The 20,795-nt window shown below is 48.7% G+C and overlaps 1 protein-coding gene across 1 annotated transcript in view; it reads left to right on the plus strand.

The window, feature by feature from the left end:
* Positions 1-4,233: 4,233 nt before the first annotated feature.
* Positions 4,234-20,795, plus strand: part of TTLL9 (tubulin tyrosine ligase like 9) — a 28,848-nt gene continuing 12,286 nt past the window's right edge. The window contains 8 exon segments of the mRNA XM_070940280.1: positions 4,234-4,263; positions 5,662-5,708; positions 6,993-7,085; positions 10,127-10,238; positions 13,375-13,506; positions 13,509-13,565; positions 16,474-16,542; positions 18,775-18,865. Coding sequence (XP_070796381.1) covers positions 4,249-4,263; positions 5,662-5,708; positions 6,993-7,085; positions 10,127-10,238; positions 13,375-13,506; positions 13,509-13,565; positions 16,474-16,542; positions 18,775-18,865 — 616 coding nt within the window. The 5' untranslated portion in view covers positions 4,234-4,248.

The raw sequence follows: 20,795 nt of genomic DNA on the forward strand, positions 1-20,795 counted from the left end.
GGATCAAGGCCACCTTGCCCCACTCGTTCGGGGTGGGTGACGGGTGATTGGAGGGGAGCAAGTTCCCGTTTCCAGCCAGGGGCTCTTGGGAATCTGTTGGGCGATAGGAAGAGGGGCAGGCGGAGGAGAGGATCTGGAATCTTATTTTGATTTTGAATCAGAATAGAGCTGGGAGGGACCTTGGAGGTCTTCTAGTCCAGCCCTCTGCTCGAGCAGGAGATCCTATATATACCATTTCATTTGAAAGCAATCAACCTTAACGCATTGTAAGCCGCCCTGAGTCTCCGGAGAAGGGCGGCATATAAATCAAAATAAAATTAAAAAAAAAAACCCCGATGGAACAGAAGTTGCCTTATTTATTTATTTGTCTTTCTTTTCTTTCTTTCTTTCTTTCTTTCTTTCTTTCTTTCTTTCTTTCTTTCTTTCTTTCTTTCTTTCTTTCTTTCCTTCCTTCCTTCCTTCCTTCCTTCCTTCCTTCCTTCCTTCCTTCCTTCCTTCCTTCCTTCTTTCTTGGTTCGATTTATATGCCGCCCTTCTCCGGAGACTCAGGGCAGCTTACAATGCGTTAAGCAATAGCCTTCATACTTTTTGTATATACCTGCTTAGTAGGGCTTTCGCCCCCCCCCCCCAAGTGGTGTTCTTTTTTTTATACAAAGTCAGCTTATTGCCCCAACAATCCGGGTCCTCATTTTACCTACCTCGGAAGGATGGAAGGCTGAGTCAACCTTGAGCCTGGTGAGATTTGAACTCGCAGTAATTGCAGGCAGCTGGTAGCTAAGTGCTACTTAACAGCACTTTAGTCTGCTCTCACCACCAAGGCCTTTGGAAGTTGTGGGATCTTCATCCCTGGAGGCTTCCAAGAAGAGACTGGGCTGCCATCGGTCAGAAATGGTGTAGGATCTCCTGCTTGGGCAGGGGGTTGGACTAGATGACCTACAAGGTCCCTTCCAACTCTTTTAAACTGCTATCTGTATCAGACCTGTGACTGTCCAGTCTCTTTTTAAAAACCTCCAGTGATGAAACACCCATAACTTCTTGTGGCAAGCAGTTCCACTGGTTAATTGTCCTCACTTTGGGGAAGTTTCTCCTCAATTCCAGGTTGCTTCTCTCCTTGATTAGTTTCCATCCGTTGTTTCTTGTCTGCTTTTCGGGTCCTTTGGGAAATAAATTGACCCCCCCCTCCTCTTTGTGGCAGCCCCTCAAATACTGGAATGCTGCCATCATGTCATTGATCTCATCATTTTTCTCTGGGGCTGGGGCTGTCACAGAGAGGAGGGGGTCAACTTATTCTCCAAAGCACCAGGGCAGGATGAAATAATGGGTGGGGGCTTATTAAGGAGAGATCCAACCTGGAAAATTTCTGACAGGGAGAATAATTAAACAGTGGAACTCCCTGCCACCAGAAGTTGTAAGTGCTCCATCGCTGGAGGCTTTTAAGAGACTGGAAAGCCAGTTGTCTGAAATGGTATACGGTCTCCTGCCTGAGTAGGGGGCTGGACTAGACGACCTTCAAGCTCCCTTCCACCTCTTGTTATTCTGTAATTCAGAATGGTAGTACAGTGGTCTAAAGCACCCTGTTATTAAGACCAGCTGCCTGCAATTACTGCAAGTTCAAATCTCTCCAGGCTCAAGGTCGACTCAGCCTTCCATCCTTTCTAAGGTAGGTAAATTGAGGACCCAGTTTGTAGGGGCAATAAGCTGACTTTGTATAAATATACAAAAGGATGAAGGCTATTGCTTAAAAAGGAAGAGCCTGTAGTACAGTGGACTAAAGCACTGTTATTAACAGATTAACATCTGCTGCCTGCAATTACTGCAAGTTCAAATCTCTCCAGGCTCAAGGTCGACTCAGCCTTCCATCCTTTCTAAGGTAGGTGAAATGAGGACCCAGTTTGTGGAGGCAATAAGCTGACTTTGTATAAATATACAAAAGGATGAAGGCTATTGCTTAACGCATTGTAAGCCGCCCTGAGTCTCCGGAGAAGGGCGGCATATAAATCAATTTTTTTAAAAAAAATGTAACGGTCTCCTGCTTGAGTAGGGGGCTGGACTAGATGACCTCCAAAGTCCCTTCCACCTCTTGTTATTCTGTAATTCTGTAAGGGTCTCCCGCTTGAGTAGGGGGCTGGACTAGATGACCTCCAAGGTCCCTTCCACCTCTTGTTCTTCTGTAATTCTGTAAGGGTCTCCCGCTTGAGTAGGGGGCTGGACTAGACGACCTCCAAGGTCCCTTCCACCTCTTGTTCTTCTGTAATTCTGTAAGGGTCTCCCGCTTGAGCAGGGGGCTGGACTAGATGACCTCCAAGGTCCCTTCCACCTCTTGTTCTTCTGTAATTCTGTAAGGGTCTCCCGCTTGAGTAGGGGGCTGGACTAGATGACCTCCAAGGTCCCTTCCACCTCTTGTTCTTCTGTAATTCTGTAAGGGTCTCCCGCTTGAGTAGGGGGCTGGACTAGACGACCTCCAAGGTCCCTTCCACCTCTTGTTATTCTGTAATTCTGTAAGGGTCTACTGCCTGAGTGGGGGGCTGGACTAGATGACCTCCAAAGTCCCTTCCACCTCTTGTTATTCTGTAAGGATCTCCTGCCTGAGTAGGGGGCTGGACTAGATGACCTCCAAGGTCCCTTCCACCTCTTGTTCTTCTGTAATTCTGTAAGGGTCTCCTGCCTGAGTAGGGGGCTGGACTAGATGACCTCCAAGGTCCCTTCCACCTCTTGTTATTCTGTAAGGATCTCCTGCCTGAGTAGGGGGCTGGACTAGATGACCTCCAAGGTCCCTTCCACCTCTTGTTCTTCTGTAATTCTGTAAGGGTCTACTGCCTGAGTGGGGGGCTGGACTAGATGACCTCCAAAGTCCCTTCCACCTCTTGTTCTTCTGTAATTCTGTAAGGGTCTACTGCCTGAGTGGGGGGCTGGACTAGATGACCTCCAAAGTCCCTTCCACCTCTTGTTATTCTGTAAGGGTCTCCTGCCTGAGTGGGGGGCTGGACTAGATGACCTCCAAAGTCCCTTCCACCTCTTGTTATTCTGTAAGGGTCTCCTGCCTGAGTAGGGGGCTGGACTAGACGACCTCCAAGGTCCCTTCCACCTCTTGTTATTCTGTAAGGGTCTCCTGCCTGAGTGGGGGGCTGGACTAGATGACCTCCAAGGTCCCTTCCACCTCTTGTTCTTCTGTAATTCTGTAAGGGTCTCCCGCTTGAGTAGGGGGCTGGACTAGACGACCTCCAAGGTCCCTTCCACCTCTTGTTATTCTGTAATTCTGTAAGGGTCTCCAGCTTGAGTGGGGGGGCTGGACTAAATGACCTCCAAAGTCCCTTCCACCTCTTGTTATTCTGTAAAGGTCTACTGCCTGAGTAGGGGGCTGGACTAGACGACCTCCAAGGTCCCTTCCACCTCTTGTTCTTCTGTAATTCTGTAAGGGTCTCCCGCTTGAGTAGGGGGCTGGACTAGACGACCTCCAAGGTCCCTTCCACCTCTTGTTATTCTGTAATTCTGTAAGGGTCTACTGCCTGAGTGGGGGGCTGGACTAGATGACCTCCAAAGTCCCTTCCACCTCTTGTACTTCTGTAAGGGTCTCCTGCCTGAGTAGGGGGCTGGACTAGACGACCTCCAAGGTCCCTTCCACCTCTTGTTATTCTGTAATTCTGTAAGGGTCTCCTGCTTGAGTAGGGGGCTGGACTAGACGACCTCCAAGGTCCCTTCCACCTCTTGTACTTCTGTAAGGGTCTCCTGCCTGAGTAGGGGGCTGGACTAGACGACCTCCAAGGTCCCTTCCACCTCTTGTTCTTCTGTAATTCTGTAAGGGTCTCCCGCTTGAGTAGGGGGCTGGACTAGACGACCTCCAAAGTCCCTTCCACCTCTTGTTCTTCTGTAATTCTGTAAGGGTCTCCCGCTTGAGTAGGGGGCTGGACTAGACGACCTCCAAGGTCCCTTCCACCTCTTGTTCTTCTGTAATTCTGTAAGGGTCTCCCGCTTGAGTAGGGGGCTGGACTAGATGACCTCCAAGGCCAACCCCGGAGCTTCCAAAATGCAGAAGCCCCTTCCTCCCTCCCTCCCAAAGTTGGGACCCCCCCCCTCCTCTTTTAGCCTTACGCCGCTCTGCAAAAGAGACGAAGCGGGGCGAGACCACCCACCTGGCCTGCAATAAGGAGCGGGGGGGGACTTTCCTCCGCCCCCCCTCCCCACTAAGCCCCGCCCAGAGAAGCCCCGGTTGCCCCGGCGACGGGACGCGCATCGGAGGAAGGACCAGCAATGGCCAAGAACAAGGTGGGGCGGAGGGAGGGGCGGGAATCCCCCACACCGGGGAGGGGGCCATCGCCTTCTCCAGCCCCTTCCAAAGCCCATCGTCCCCAGCCAAACGAGCTAGGCGGGTTTTGGGCGGAATAAGGCCGGCTGGGGACGATGGAGCGTCCGTTCCTGCCCAACTGGCTCCGCGGTGGTTGAGCATCACACAGGAGTGGATGATGGGGCTTGTAGTCCACCCTTCGACCCTCATCCCTGGGGCGCCTGGTTGGGAAAGACAGGGATGCCCCACCCGGGGTTTTTAAACCTTTGCAAGTTGGCATTGCAACGCGGGGATGGGCAACCGATCGCGGCTTGCAACATCGAAAGGGATCAATCGTGGCTTGTTCTGATCAGGGATGGTTTGAAACTGGATCCGGGTTTGTCAAACCTGGGTGCTTTTAAGAGAGAATTTGAGAATTCCCAGAATTTCTCAGACCATCTATAAAGATAGCGCTCAGCCTACGACCGCAAGTGAGCTCCAAATTTCTGTCGCTAAGTGAGGCAGAGGTTAGCTTCGCCCCGTTTTACGACCTTCCTTGCCACTAAGCGAAACACTGCAGTTGCTGAGTTAGTAACCCGGTTGTTAAGTGAATCTTAACCACTCTGTTGACTTTGCTCCTCGGAAGATCAAAAAAAGGGATCGCATGGCCTGAGTGGACACTGCGACCGTCGTAATATGAGTCCGTGGCCAAGCGCCTGAATTTTGATCACGTGACCACAGGGATGCTGCAACGGTCGTTAAGTGTGAAAAATGGCCCCAAGTCACTTCTTTCAGTGCCCTTGTAACTTCCGTCACTAAATGAACCATTGTAAGTCGAGGACTACCCATGCCCCACAAGTAGTTGGATTGCAGCAGATAGAAATGTGGCAAAGAGATAAAAAAAATCACTACAGATGGTCCTCGACTTACGACCACAACTGAGCCCAAAATTTCTGTCGCTAAGTGAGGCAGTGGTTAATTTCCCCCCCCCCATTTTACGACCTTCCTTGCCACTAAGCGAATCACTGCAGTTTGTAAGTTAGTAACCCGGTTGTTAAGTGAATCTAGTTGGATTGCAGTAGGATAGAAAGGCCGCGAAGAGATAAAAATATCAATTCAGGTAGTCCTCGATTTATGACCGCAATGTGAGCCAAAATTTCTGTAAGGCAGCTGTTAAGTGAGTCATGCCCGATTTTACAGACTTTTTTGCTAAGTGAATTTCTGAGTTACAGGTTGTAAGTATTGGTAAAATCTCTAACAGAAAAAAATATCTTTAGTAAAAATATCATCTTAATTACTCAATAATTCCTAAAGGTCTTTTTTTAAAAAAAATATCATTCCAAAGAAGCAGAAAGTTATTTTGAAACTGTTTTGAATATGTCAATTTGATCTCGTTGCAGAATACGAACCATAAAGGACCATATGGTTGCCAAAAGCTGAAAGAACGGTGAGTGGGTTTCTTTTTAATATTCAAATTTTTTTAAAAAAGTTTTAGGCAGGGAAAAAAAAAATCCCCAAAGGTATAATAAGTTCAAATTAGGTGAAACCTGGCTCAAAAACAATCGTTTGGACCTTGGAGTTCCAGTGGACGATCGCTTAAACATGAGCCAGCCGTGTGCAGCAACAGCCAATAATTATATAATTTAAATTATATAAATTTAATAAATAAATAAATAAATAATAAATAAATAAAAAGGCCAATGCGATCCTGGGTTGTATAAACAGAGGCATAGAATCAAAATCACGTGAAGTTTTAGTACCGCTTTGTAAAGCCTTAAATAAGGCCACATCTGGAATCCTGCGTCCAATTTTGATCCCCACATTACAAAAAAAAAAAGAGGTTGAGAGTTTGGAAAAAGTTCAGAGAAGAGCAACTGAGCAACCAAAAAGAAAGAGAGAGGAGGGGGAAGAAGGAGAAGGAGGAGAAGAAAGAAGAGAAGAAAGAAAAGAAAGAAAAGAAAGAGAGAGAAGGAAGGAAAGAAGGAAGGAAGGAAGGAAGGAAGGAAGGAAGGAAGGAAGGAAGGAAGGAAGAAAGAAAGAGAAAAAGAAAGAAAGAAAGAAAGAAATCAGCAGCCAAAAAGCTAATACAATCCTGGGTTGTATAAACAGAGGCATAGAATCAAAATCACATGAAGTATCAGTACCGCTTTGTAAAGCCTTAGTAAGGCCACACCTGGAATCCTGCTTCCAGTTTTGATCCCCACATTACAAAAAAAAAAAGAGGTTGAGAGTTTGGAAAAAGTTCAGAGAAGAGCAACTGAGCAACCAAAGAGAAAGAGAGAGGAGGGGGGAGAAAGAGAAGGAGGAGAAGAAAGGAAAGAAAAGGAAATTTGCTTGTTATCCATACTAACAAACTTTCATTGTATATAGTTGATCATTCTCGTAAACCTTTTGAGTTTCTAACTTGTGTTTCTATTAACCAACCATAGGTCTATCATACAGGTCTGTCGTAACTTTGCACCCTTGCTAAGCAACCAGTCACAAGTCAAGGAATACCTGTACGTTATCCCACTTATGCTTCATGAGGTCTAGCGACATGTCAAAACAGGCCCAAGCAGCCGTAAAACCCACGAATGGAGCAATCTTTGTCTTTCTTCGTCCTCTTATAATTCGGGGCCCTCTAAGAAAAGAGCCAATGGGCTGCTGCTTCCAATATATAAAGTGTGCTTGCTAATTTGAAAGAAAAGGGATTTTTAATTTCATTTAATTTTATTTATTTTTTTTTAAACAGGGAACCCCGAGCTTCCATCCGATTCAAGTGTGCCCTCACCAACACCATCTTAGATGTCCTTCAGCAGCGACCCGGATGGGTGGAAGTGAAAGAGTTGAGATTTATTTATTTATTTTTAATATGATGGAGACGATAAAAGCTGGCAGGGCCCGAGAAGACGTTTGCCAGCATTCTGATGCTGCCATAAAAAGACGAGGCTTGACTTTTCACCTACTTATTTTCTCTGTAGATAATATCCCCCAGGAGATGGGATGGGAGGGGGACATTCCTGTGGGCTGAGGTCAGAAGCTGGGGAGACTGACTTGGAAGATGGCCAATGAGAAGATGAGAATTGGGGAACGGAAAGGGAAAGGTTTGGGGGTCAGAGGGTTAGTATCGGCTACGACGAAGTCGGGGCCAGATCTGTTGTACTCAATAAATGGAATATTTCAGCAAAGATTAATTGTTTGGGAGTGCAATTTATTTGAGATGACATCGAAACCTGACAACGTTTCTCTCTTCCATGAAAGCTTAAGGGAAAAGCAGAATTTCTGGTTGTTGGTGGACACCAATTCAGAAAGTCTGGAGCTTCCTCTGAAACGGGGTTATATCTGAGATCAAGGATTAGAGCTGCTCCTTTGGATCAAAGTTTAGGAGATAAAGGAGAATATTTGTAGCTTGGGGGTTGAAATGAGGGGTCCCTGGTGCTCTCTCTGGGCTTGGTGGTTTTTTTGCAAGCGTTTTATGGCCCAGGTAGGTAACATCATCAGTGCTACAAGGGAGGAGAGTTTGGTGGTGGTGGAGGAGGAGGCGGGGAATTGTGGGGTCCTTGCTGGTCCCTTTCTCAGCTTGCTCTAGCCCGTCATTTTGGTCTGTATCCGCTACCGTTCTTCTATCCCGTCCTTGCATGGTTGAGCAAGGCATCGGGCTCGACACCCTTGGTGTTCTCCAGACGTTTCATGACCCAACTAGGTAACATCATTGTCAGGTTTTGAGGTCGTCTCAAATAAATTGCATTTCAAAGTCTTTGATGGAAAAACTCCCATTTATTAAGCACGACATTCTAACTCCGACTCCATCGTAGCCAACACTGACTTCCTGACCTAAAACCCTCCCTTTCCTTTCCCCGCTCCCCTGCATTCATTGGCCATCTTCCAAGTCACTCTACCCCTAATCTACTGCTCCAGCTCAAAGGAATTTCCCCCCTCCCATCCCATCTCCTAGGGGATATTATCTCCAGGGAAAATAAGTAGGTGGAAAGTCAAACGTCCCTTTCCAGACGCCTCCGCTTCTCCTTCTTATGTCAGCACTAGAGGAAATGCAGCTTGAAGTGCTGACATCCATCAGTGCTAGAAGGGAGGGGGATTGCAGAGAGGAGGAGGGGGAGGATTGGAGTGTCCTTGGTGCTCTCTGAACTTGGTTGTTTTCTTCCAGACATTTCATGACCCAACTAGGTAACATCATCAGTGCTAGAACAGAGTGGATCTGCTCCCTGTTTTTATATATATACAGGGCAAGCCTCTTGTGTATAAACAGAGAGCAAACACTCCCTTCTAGCCTCCTCCAGCCCTCCCTCCCTCCTAGCACTGATGATGTTACCTAGTAGGGTCATGAAATGTCTGCAAGAGAGAGCACCAAGGACCCCACCATCATCATTGTCCTCCTCCTCCTCCTCTTCCTCCTCCTCCCTGCAAACCCCACTCCCTTTCAGAATTGATGATATTACCCAGTTGGGTTGCGGAACGCCTGCAAGAAAACAGCCAAGCCTGTAGTAGACTCCTTCTTTTCTTGTGCTGGGAATTGAACCCCAATATATGTGTTCTGTCCCCCTTCCCCACACAGGCAAACACACCACCAGGCGCGCCTGCCAAGATTTTATTAAGCAATCGGACTAGAATCCCTTGCAGATGAGAGTTTTGGCAGTAAACTGCGAAATGCCTGCCAAGTCAGTTTTCACTCACAGTCAGCAAGAGAGAGTTTATCCTCAGTCCGGTCCAGTAGCAAAAAAGTAATCCACGAAGCAAGAGTTAGCCAAGGTCCAATCCAAATAAATTAGCCAGATTTCAGGTACGCGATGTGACTCTCAGGTTTTTAACTTTGACCGTCACAAAGCCTGAAGAGCAATCCCACCCGCTTGTATTCCTGGTGGGGTGTGGCTCAGTGGCTCAGCTCAATCTCTGGCCCTCCCACGCCTCTTTTGTTGCTGCGCACGCTTCTCCCTCCGATGCTGCCTGGGATCAAGCCAGGATTCATCATCCTCGCTCCCTATCAACTGGTGCTCTGATATGCCTTCCTCCTGGCACATCCCAGGCTGTTCCTCCTGGCCTTTGGAGGGAACCTGAGGCATTGCCAGAGAGGAGGATCCTGGAGAGGGAGGCCGTGTCAGTTCCTCCCCATCACCTTCGGAGTCCTCCTCCTCTGTTAGGACAGGCTCGGGAGTCGGGGTCACAACAACATACTAATAAAAATGGAATATACTTAACAGTTGGTTATTAATGGCCCATTTGGCTTTAGATGTAAATTTTAAACAACGTTGGGCTTATCAACGTTGCCATTTGAGAAATCGCAGCTAACGCAAAACCTCTCTCTGCTTTTGAACATTATTAGCCTGGGGTATTTCCCAGCCTGGGCACCTTCAAGATGTTTGGACTTCAACTCCCAGAATCCCCTGGCCTCTGCTCGCGGTTTCTAAAAACCTGTTCCCTTGTAATGCTGCTTCTCACACTTCCGGGGTGCCGCTGTTCCCCATCGGCACACACTGCCAAGTTCTGGGGCCTGTGATGTTGACTGTAGAATTTTCGATCCACACTTTGGGTGTCTGCGGTGGCCTAGAGGTGGCGGTGTCGCCTCGCAATCAGGAGGCTGTGAGTTCGATCCTAGGTAACGGCAGATATTTCCTTCTCTCTGGGTACACTGAGAATATATCTGCTGAACAAAACTCCGTATCGGCAACGGGAAAGGCATCTGGCCATTAAAACACTCTACTAGCTCCATTCAGTTACCCAGACTCCACTCCGCAAGAGATTATGGGGGTCGTTAAATGAAGATGATGATGACGACTTTGGGGTGTCTGGGGTGGGGAGGGCGCACTTTCACCTTGAGAGAGCTAAAAGAGTTGCTGGCTGACCGCTCTCCGTTTGGCCTTCCTCCCCCAGCGAGGGCGAGTGGGACTTCTACTGGTGCGACGTCCGCTGGCTGCAGGAGAATTTCGACCACACCTACATGGACGAACACGTCCGCATCAGCCACTTCCGCAACCATTACGAGGTGGGCAAACCTGGGCAGGGAGAGGGCGGGGCGGGGGACAGGTGAGAGCAGGTTGGTCCAGATGTCCTGGAGACGGTTCCTTAGGCGTGTCTTGGGAGCCTGCGTCCATCAGGACCTCATTCAGCAATTGATGCTATGTTGTACGTAACAGAAGAACAGAGTTGGAAGGGACCTTGGAGGTCTTCTAGTCCAACCCCCATATACCATTTCAGGCCTGACCTTTCCCCAAAGGCAAGCCTCGGTCCCCAACGCTTGCTATACACACACTCTTGGTCCTGGTGGGGTAGTTGCCTGTGTCAAACTTCGGTTGAACTTAGAATAATAGAGTTGGAAGGGACTTTGAAGCAGGGATGAAATCCACATTTCTTTCCCTACCGGTTCTGTGGGCGTAGCTTGGTAGGCGTGGCAAGGGGAAGGATGTTGCAAAATCTCTATTCCCACCCCATTCCGGGGGAAGGCTACTGCAAAATCTCCATTCCCACCCCATTCCGGGGGAAGGATACTGCAAAATCCCCATTCCCTCCCCCACTCCAGTGGAAGACTACTGCAAAATCCCCATTCTCTCCCCACTCCTGGGGGAAGGATACTGCAAAATCCCCATTCCCACCCCACTCCTGGGGGAAGGATACTGCAAAATCCCCATTCCCTCCCCACTCCTGGGGGAAGGATAGTGCAAAATCCCCATTCCCTCCCCACTTCTGGGGGAAGGATACTGCAAAATCTCCATTCCCACCCCATTCCGGGGGAAGGATACTGCAAAATCCCCATTCCCTCCCCACTCCTGGGCGAAGGATACTGCAAAATCCCCAATCCCCATTCTCACTCCACTCCTGGGCGAAGGATACTGCAAAATCCCCATTCCCTCCCCACTCCAGGGGGAAGGATACTGCAAAATCCCCATTCCCTCCCCACTCCTGGGGGAAGGATACTGCAAAATCCCCATTTCTACCCCACTACTGGGGGAAGGATACTGCAAAATCCCCATTCCCACCCCACTCCCAGGGATGGAGACTGCAAAATCCCCATTCCCTCCCCACTCCTGGGGGAAGGAGACTGCAAAATCCCCATTCCCTCCCCACTCCTGGGGGAAGGATACTGCAAGATCCCCATTCCCACCCCACTCCCAGGGAAGGATACTGCAAAATCCCCATTCCCTTCCCACTCCCAGGGAAGGCTACTGCAAAATCCCCATTCCCTCCCCACTCCAGTGGAAGGATACTGCAAAATCCCCATTCCCTCCCCACTCCTGGGGGAAGTATACTGCAAAATCCCCATTCTCACTCCACTCCTGGGGGAAGGATACTGCAAAATACCCATTCCCACCCCACTCCAGTGGAAGACTACTACAAAATCCCCATTCTCTCCCCATTCCTGGGGGAAGGATACTGCAAAATCCCCATTCCCACCCCACCCCATTTTTTTCCCTACCGGTTCTGTGGGCATAGCTTGGTAGGCGTGGCAAGGGGAAGGATGTTGCAAAATCTCTATTCCCACCCCATTCCGGGGGAAGGCTACTGCAAAATACCCATTCCCACCCCACTCAGGGGCCGGCCAGAGGTGGCATTTGCCGGTTCTCCGAATTACTCAAAATTTCCGTTACCGGTTCTCCAGAACCTGTCAGAACCTGCTGGATTTCACCCCTGCTTTGAAGGTCTTGTAGTCCAACCCCTGTTTGAGCAGGAGTTCCTGTACCAGTGATGGCTAATCTTTTCTGGACCGAGTGCCCAAAATGCAATGCGCACGAGCCCCCCCGTATGTGCCCTGACCCCGTGCATGTGCACCCATGCATGTGCCCTGACCCCCCCCATGCATGTGTGTGCCCCCCACATGCCCCGCAGGGACCCGAAGACCAGCTGGCTGGTGGGAGGCATGCACGCATGCATGGTAGAGCTGAACTGGGGCGACAACTCACGTACCCACAGAGAGGGCGCTGCGTGCCACCTCTGGCACACATGCCATAGGTTCGCCATCAAGTCTCTATGTTATTTCAGACAAATGGCTGTCCGATCTCTTCTTAAAAACCTCCATTGATGGAGCAACCACAATTTCTGGTGGCAAGCAGTCCCACTGGTTAATTGTTCTCACTGTCAGGAAATTTCACCTTAGTTCCAGGTTGCTTCTCTCCTTGATTCGTTTCCATCTGTTGCTTCTTGTCCTGCCTTCAGGGGCTTTGGAGAATAAATTGAGCCCCCCTCTCTTCCTTGGGGCAGCCCCTCAAATATTGGAAGACTGCTATTATGTCATCTTTTCATCAAACTAGACATACCCAGTTCCTGCAACTGTTCTTCCTCTGTTTTAGCCTCCAGCCCCCTAATCCTCTTTGTTGCTCTTCTCTGCACTCTTTCCAGAGTCTCCACATCTTTTTTACATCGTGGCGACCAAAACTGGATGCAGGATTCCAAGTGTGGCCTTACCAGTGCAGTATAAAGCAGGGAGGATGCTGCAATTAAAACCATCATAAGTCCCCTTTTGTGGTGCCATTGTGACTCCGAATGGCCACTAAATGAACGGTTGTAATTTGAGGACTACCCGAATTGAAAAGTACAGCCAGAGGCAGGCTGTTTATTAAGCTGAGTTCTGCTGCCTTCGGGGCAGAGGTGAAATGCTACTGGTTCGGGACGGTTTGCTCGAACAGGTAGTAAAAAATGCTACCGGTTCACCAGAACCGGTAGTAAAAAAAATGCTTTAAAAAAGTTTTTTAAAAAAGGTTCTGAAGATCGTGGGGCACAGCTGATTGGCACAGCTGATTGTTGGAACTTTTTTAAAACTTTTTTTTAGTTTTTAAAAAAATGCTTTAAAAAGTAAAAAAAAAGAGTTGGCCACGCCCACCCAGTCACATGATAGCCACCAAGCCACGCCCACAGAACCGGAAGGGAAAATTTTTGAATTTCACCACTGCTTCGGGGGTCCTGGAGGATCCTGTCCTTGATCCCTTGAGCTCCCCTCTTCAGATGTAGGACGATAGTTTAGTGGGGGAGCCCTTGTGCCCCCCGTAGAATCCCTTTCTCAAATGAGGAATAGATGTCTCTGAATGAGATTCCTCTGAGGGCCAGTTTTGATCCAGGGGGATCCAGGGGCCCAATGCGGGGCCCACCCTTGGCTGAAGCTGTTCTCCTGCCTTTCTCGCCCCTGGCAGCTGACTCGGAAAAACTACACCGTCAAAAACTTGAAGCGCCTCCGGAAACAGCTGGAGAGGGACTCCGGGAAGCTGGAGGCCATGAAGTGTGACTTCTTCCCCAAGACCTTTGAGATGCCTTCCGAGTATCACCTGTTCTGTTTGTGGAGGAGTTTCGGAAGAATCCCGGCATCACCTGGATCATGAAACCAGTAAGAAGGAGGAGGAGGAGGAGGAGGAGAACTGAGGGGTCCCTGGTGCTCTCTGAGCTTGGTTGTCTTCTTGCAGATGTTTCATGACCCAACTAGGGAACATCATCAGTGCTAGAAGGAAGGAAGGAAGGAAGGAAGGAAGGAAGGAAGGAAGGAAGGAAGGGAGGGAGGGAGGGAGGGAGGAAGAGAGGGAGGGAGGGAGGGAGTGGAGGAGGAGGATGAGGAGGAGGAGGAGGAGGAGGAGGAGGAGGAGGAGGAAGAGATGGAGAAGGAGACGGAGAAGGAGAAGGTGGACTGTGGTTCCTCCTTCCCTGGTGCTCTCTGAGCTTGGCTGTTTTCTTGCAGCTGTTTCATGACCCAACTAGGGAACATCATCAGTGCTGGAAGGAAGGAAGGAAGGAAGGAAGGAAGGAAGGAAGGAAGGAAGGAAGGAAAGAAAAGGAAGGAAAGGAGGGAGGAAGGGAGGGAGGGAGGAGGAGGAGGAGGAGAACTGTGGGGTCCCTGGTGCTCTCTGAGTTCAGTTGTTTTCTTGCAGATGTTTCATGACCCAAGTAGGGAACATCATCAGTGCAGGAAGGAAGGAAGGAAGGAAGGAAGGAAGGAAGGAAGGAAGGAAAGAAAGAAAAGGAAGGAAAGGAGGGAGGAAGGGAGGGAGGAGGAGGAGGAGGAGAACTGTGGGGTCCCTGGTGCTCTCTGAGTTCAGTTGTTTTCTTGCAGATGTTTCATGACCCAAGTAGGGAACATCATCAGTGCTGGAAGGAAGGAAGGAAGGAAGGAAGGAAGGAAGGAAGGAAGGAAGGAAAGAAAAGGAAGGAAAGGAGGGAGGAAGGGAGGGAGGAGGAGGAGGAGGAGGAGAACTGTGGGGTCCCTGGTGCTCTCTGAGTTCAGTTGTTTTCTTGCAGATGTTTCATGACCCAACTAGGGAATATCATCAGTGCTGGAAGGAAGGAAGGAAAGAAGGAAAGAAGGAAGGAAGGAAGAGAGGAAGGCAGGAAGGAAAGAAGGAAGGAAGGAAAAGGAAGGAAGGAAGGAAGGAAAAGGAAGGAAGGGAGGGAGGGAGGGAGGGAGGGAGGGAGGGAGGGAGGAGGACGAGGAGAACTGTGGGGTCCCTGGTGCTCTCTGAGTTCAGTTGTTTTCTTGCAGATGTTTCATGACCCAACTAGGGAATATCATCAGTGCTGGAAGGAAGGAAGGAAGGAAGGAAGGAAGGAAGGAAGGAAGGAAGGAAGGAAGGAAGGAAAAGGAAGGAAGGAAGGAAGGAAGGAAAAGGAAGGAAGGAAGGAAGGAAAAGGAAGGAAGGAAGGGAGGGAGGGAGGGAGGGAGGGAGGGAGGGAGGGAGGGAGGGAGGGAGGAGGACGAGGAGAACTGTGGGGTCCCTGGTGCTCTCTGAGTTCAGTTGTTTTCTTGCAGATGTTTCATGACCCAAGTAGGGAACATCATCAGTGTTAAAAGGGAGTGCGGTTTATGTAGAGGAGGAGGGGGGAGGAAAAGAAGAAGGAGAAAGAGGAGGAGGAAAGAGAGAAAGGAGTTGGAGAGAAGAGGAGGAGGAGGAGGAGGAGGAGGAGGAGGAGGAAGAGGAGGGTCTGCTCCATTAGATCTCTTTGATTTCATAATCCGTCCCCCCCCCCATGCAAGGAAAAGGGAATTTCAGCTTCCCAGCAAGGTTTGTGCAATGGGAGGCAGCAGCCCCCAAGGATGTTTTTGGAGGTGCTTTGAAGATGAATGGGGGGTGGGGGGGGTGGGGGGGGTCTGGCAGGGAGGGAGGGGAGCCTCCCTAGCTGCATTTCTAACCTTCTGACGAGCTAAGTCAATGGGGAAGCCAGATTCACTGAATGACCATGTGACTAACTTAATAATATCAACGAGTCACTTAACAAGCACGGAAAGAAAGGTTGTAAAATTGAGACCAAACTCACTTAAGAGCTATTTTCCTGACAGTCAGAACAATTAACCAGTGGAACAACTTGCCACCAGAAGTTGTGACTGTTCCAACACTGGACAACCATTTGTTTAAGCAGGGGGTTGGGCTAGAAGACCTCCAGGGTCCCTTCCTAGTCTTGGTCTTGTCTTATCCTATCCTATCTATCCTATCCCATATTCCATTCCATTCCATTCCCTATTTTCTTTTGTATTCCATTCCATATTTCTTTTCTATTCCATTCCATTCCATCCCACTCCACTCCATTCTATTCCATTCCATATTTTCTTTTCTTTTCTATTCTTCCATATTTTCTTTTCTATTCCATTCCATTCTTCTCCATTCCATTCCATATTTTCTTTTCCATTCCCTATTTTCTATTCCATTCCATCTTTTCTTTTCTATTCCATTCCATTCTATTCCATTCCATATTTTCTTTTTTCCATTCCATATTTTTCTATTCTTTTCTATTCCATTCCACTCTACTCTATTCCATTCCATATTTTCTTTTTTCCATTCCCTATTTTCTATTCCATTCCATTCCATTCTATTCCCTTCCATATTTTCTTTTCTTTTCTTTTCTCTTTTCCATTCCATATTTCTTATTCTCATTCTATTCTATTCTATTCTATTCTATTCTGTTCTGTTCTGTTCTGTTCTGTTCTGTTCTGTTCTGTTCTGTTCTGTTCTGTTCTGTTCTGTTCTATTCTATTCTATTCTATTCTATTCTATTCTATTCTATTCTCCTCCTCTCCTCTCCTCTCCTCTCCTCTCCTCTCCTCTCCTCTCCTCTCCTCTCCTCTCCTCCTCTCCTCTCCTCTCCTCTCCTCTCCTCGCTTAGCCACAGGCATTTTGAGCTCAGTTGTGGTCCTAGGTCAAGGACTCCCCATAACGTTAGAATTAGCTCATCTGGTCACCTTTGGCCTACCTGGCAGGGTTGATTGAAGATCTCTCAAGAAAGCGAGTGACTCTCTTCTTTGTCTCCGCCAGGTTGCTCGATCTCAAGGGAGAGGCATTTTTCTCTTCCGGAAACTCAAGGATGTGATTGATTGGAGGAAGGTGAGCTAATACCTCCTTCTTCTCACCTCTGAGGAAGGGATTAGTTGGGAAGAGGCCACCTTGAAGCTTGGCTCGGTGAGCGGCCCTTTGGTCTTCAGCTGCTCAAGGCTGATGCCTCCAGTCTTCTTTTGCTCCTTAGACCCGGGGCTGGTCCACCATGGAAGGTGTGGATGTCCTTCTGAGGTTCTGCAATGGAGCCACCAATGGGGAACTTCTCAGGTTCTCAGGTCTGGAAAGGATTGCTAGTCCTTCTCCACTTGGGTGGCATCTCAGATGGGTTCCCATTCAGCCTTATCCAAGACACAAAGCTCTTGAGAATCTGAGTGGAGGAAGCTCATCTTCTCCTCCAGCCTTACCAGTCCAACCAGAAGCCTCTTAAGAAGTTGGGGAGAAGGAGTAGGTCAGATAGGTCCGTTGGCTTGGAGAGCCCATTGAGGGGGTCTCCAAAGGGCTTCTGGGATGACTGGACGTTCTGTCCATGGATGGGAAGGAACGTAGACGTGACTTTGGGAAGGGGAAGAGAGATGGGACCATTAAGGAAGGAGAAAAGTCACTGAGTTCCAGGAAAGGGGAAGGTGTGAGGAAGAAGCCCACCCCTTTGGTTATAGTTGGTGGAAGAGGAGGCAGATTCCGACACGTTTCACAATTCTGTTCTTCTGTCCTCCATCAATACAAAGCATGACCACAATCCATGATGCCATTCCTGGTTCTTTACCTAGCTTATCTCCAAGAGGTCATGGTGGGCTCCGTTCCTACGTTCCCCTGGTACCAAAAAACGTAAGAATCAGCCTAGTGGGTGTCCATTTCAAGTGATCCCTTGGGGACCGTGGGAGGACTATCCCCCGCCTCACCAAAGATCTCCCGGGAACTCTCCACCTTGCAAAGGTATTACCTTGGTTCCTCGTAACCACCCCTGGGCTTCTCGGGAGCTTTGACGATCTAGAACAGGGGTCTCCAGCTTTGTCAACTTTAAGACTTGCGGACTTCAACTCCCAGAATTCCTCAGGGCTCAGGAATTCTGGGAGTTGAAGTCCACAAGTCTTAGGGTTGCTAAGGCTGGAAAGTTGCCAAGATTGGAGACCCCGATCCAGAAGGAGCTGCTCCTTTGATGACCTAGAAGGGCCCTATGCTTCTCCTTTGATGATCTAGAGCAGGGGTGAGGAACTATGGCCCTTTGATGATCTGTGGACTTCCAACTCCAAAAATTCCTGAGCAGGCATGGCTGCCTCAGGAATTCTGGGAGTTGAAGTCCACAAGCCATGAAAGGGCCATAGCCAGTATGGCTGCCTCAGGAATTCTGGGAGTTGAAGTCCAAAAGTAATAAAGGGGCCATAGCCAGTATGACTGCCTCAGGAATTCTGGGAGTTGAAGTCCACAAGCCATGAAAAGGCCAAAGCCAGTATGGCTGCCTGAGGAATTCTGGGAGTTGAAGTCCACAAGTCATGAAAGGGCCATAGCCAGTATGGCTGCCTCAGGAATTCTGGGAGTTGAAGTCCAAAAGTAATAAAAGAGCCATAGCCAGTATGGCTGCCTCAGGAATTCTGGGAGTTGATGTCCACAAGCCATGAAAGGGCCAAAGCCAGTATGGCTGCCTCAGGAATTCTGGGAGTTGACGTCCAAAAGTAATAAAGGGGCCATAGCCAGTATGGCTGCCTCAGGAATTCTGGGAGTTGAAGTCCACAAGCCATGAAAAGGCCAAAGCCAGTATGGCTGCCTCAGGAATTCTGGGAGTTGAAGTCCACAAGTCATGAAAGAGCCATAGCCAGTATGGCTGCCTCAGGAATTCTGGGAGTTGAAGTCCACAAGCCATGAAAAGGCCAAAGCCAGTATGGCTGCCTCAGGAATTCTGGGAGTTGAAGTCCACAAGTCATGAAAAGGCCAAAGCCAGTATGGCTGCCTCAGGAATTCTGGGAGTTGAAGTCCACAAGCCATGAAAGAGCCATAGCCAGTATGGCTGCCTCAGGAATTCTGGGAGTTGAAGTCCACAAGCCATGAAAGGGGGCACAGTTCCCCACCCCTGATCTAGAAGGAGACAATTCTGTTGCTCCTTCTAGATCTTGGCCAGATGGAAGGACATTCCGCAGGTGGTCACAAAGTCAAGATGGAGGCTGCCCCCGTGCAATCCCGCACACATGGACCAAGGCCAGGTCTTTCCCGCCTCCGATATCTCCCTGCAGGTGCTGGTTCTGTTCTTCTTCCTAAACCCACCGGGACCCCCGGTTTCTTCCCCAGGATGCCGTGCGCCCCGATGATCAGAAAGATGACATTCCGGTGGAGAATTACGTTGCTCAGCGTTATATCGAGAACCCGTACTTAATAGGGGGTAAGTTGCCCATTCACATGACCCAGATACAGGCAGTCCTCGATTTACGACCGCAATGGAGCCCAACATTTCTGTCCCTAAGCGAGACAGTTGTGAAGTGAGTCTCGCCCCGTTGGATGAGCTTTCTCGCCACCGTTGTTAAGCGAAACGCTGCAGTTGTTGCGTTAGTAACACGGTTGTTAAATGAATCTTGACCTCCCCATTGACTTTGCTCATCAGAAGGCCATAAAAAGAGGATCACGTGACCCTGGGGCACTGCGCCCGTCGTAAGTATGAGTAACATGGTTGTTAAGTGAATCTGGCTTCCCCTTGGACTTTGCTTGTCGGAAGGTCGCAAATGGGGATCACGCGACCTCTGGACACCGCAACCATCGTAAATATGAGTCAGTGGCCAGGCCTCCGAATTTTGATTGTGTGGCCGTGGGAATCCCACAATGGTTGTGTTTAAAAATGGTCATAAAAGCCATTTTTTTTCAGTGCCGTTGTAACTTTGGACAGTCACTAAATGAACTGTTGTAAGTGGAGGACTTCTGTACACCCAACTTCCTAGCTAGCCATGTCCTGAGTTCAAATTTCTTGGAGAGCATCTACTGTCAGGCCCAAAGAACCAAGGAGGACACGTAGAGTTACTTCTGAGTAGTGTCTTTATTGCTGTTCTCCTACAGACAGAATCCTACCACCGCAACGGAGCCTTAGTCATTTCTGTTGCTAAGCGAGACGGTTGTTAAGTGAATTTTGCAGCGTCCCGAGGTCACCTGATCCCCTTTTGCGACCTTCTACACAACCAAAGTCCGTGTGGGGAAGCCACGTTCTCTTCACAACTGCATTACAGGTAGTCAACTTACGACCCTCGATGATCGCAAGACCACAATATTTGTCGTTAAGTGAGTTTTGGCCCATTTTAGGACCTTTCTTTCCACGACTTATTAAGTGAATCACTGCAGTCGGTAAGTGAGTAACCCGGTTGTTAAGTGAATCTGGCTTCCCTGTTGACTTTGTTGGGTCAGAAGGTCGCAAAAAGGGGATCGTGTGACTTTGGGACACTGCAACCGTCATAAATATGAATCATGGGTCTGAATTTTGATCCTGTGACCCTGGGGGTGCTGCAATTGTGTGCAAAACGGTCCTAAGCCACTTTTTTCAGTCCCGTTGTAACTTCGGTCACTAAATATGTGGATGTGTGTGTAATTTTTTACATATTTATTTCATTCTGAGCACCCTTGAAGTTGGGGTGCCCTGGGGAGAGGCCAGTCCATCTATTGAGATCCCCAGAATGAAGACACCATATCACAGAACAACATTCAGACAGAATAAGAGAGTTGGAAGGGACCTTGGAGGTCTTCTAGTCCAACCCCCTGCTCAGGCAGGAGACGCTATACAGAATCACAGCACAAGAGTTGGAAGAGATCTTGGAGCAGGGCTGAAATGCTCCTGGTTCGGACCGGATCGCCTGATCTGGTAGTGATGGCGGTGGGTGGTTCGGAGAACCGGTAGCAAAAATCCCTCCCCCCCCCATGCTCAGCTGAGCCACACGATCACCAGAGGCTTTTTTTTTTAACTTTTAAAAGCATTTTTTCTACAACCTCTTCCAAAGAAAAAATGTTTTTAAAAGTAAAAAAAAAAAAAAAAAAAAGCCTCTGAGGATGCCCAGCTCAGCTGGGATCGTCAGAGGCTTTTCAAAGCATTTTTTTTCTGCAACCTCTTGGCCGAAGAGGTGGTAAAAAAAAATGCTTTGAAAAGTCTCTGACGATCCCAGCTGAGTTGCCTGATCAGCAGAGGCTTTTCAAAGCATTAGAAAAAATGCTTTGAAAGTTTAAAAAAAAAAAAAAAGTTGGCCACACCCACCCAGTCACATTACCCCCCCCCAAACCACGCCCACAGAATCGGTAGTAACAAATTTTACATTTCTTTTTTTTTTTTTTATTTGATT

Source organism: Pituophis catenifer, unplaced genomic scaffold (assembly GCF_029215685.1).
Source record: "Pituophis catenifer annectens isolate HBS135680 unplaced genomic scaffold, rPitCat1.0.hap2 SCAF_3, whole genome shotgun sequence".
Classification (NCBI taxonomy): domain Eukaryota; kingdom Metazoa; phylum Chordata; class Lepidosauria; order Squamata; family Colubridae; genus Pituophis; species Pituophis catenifer.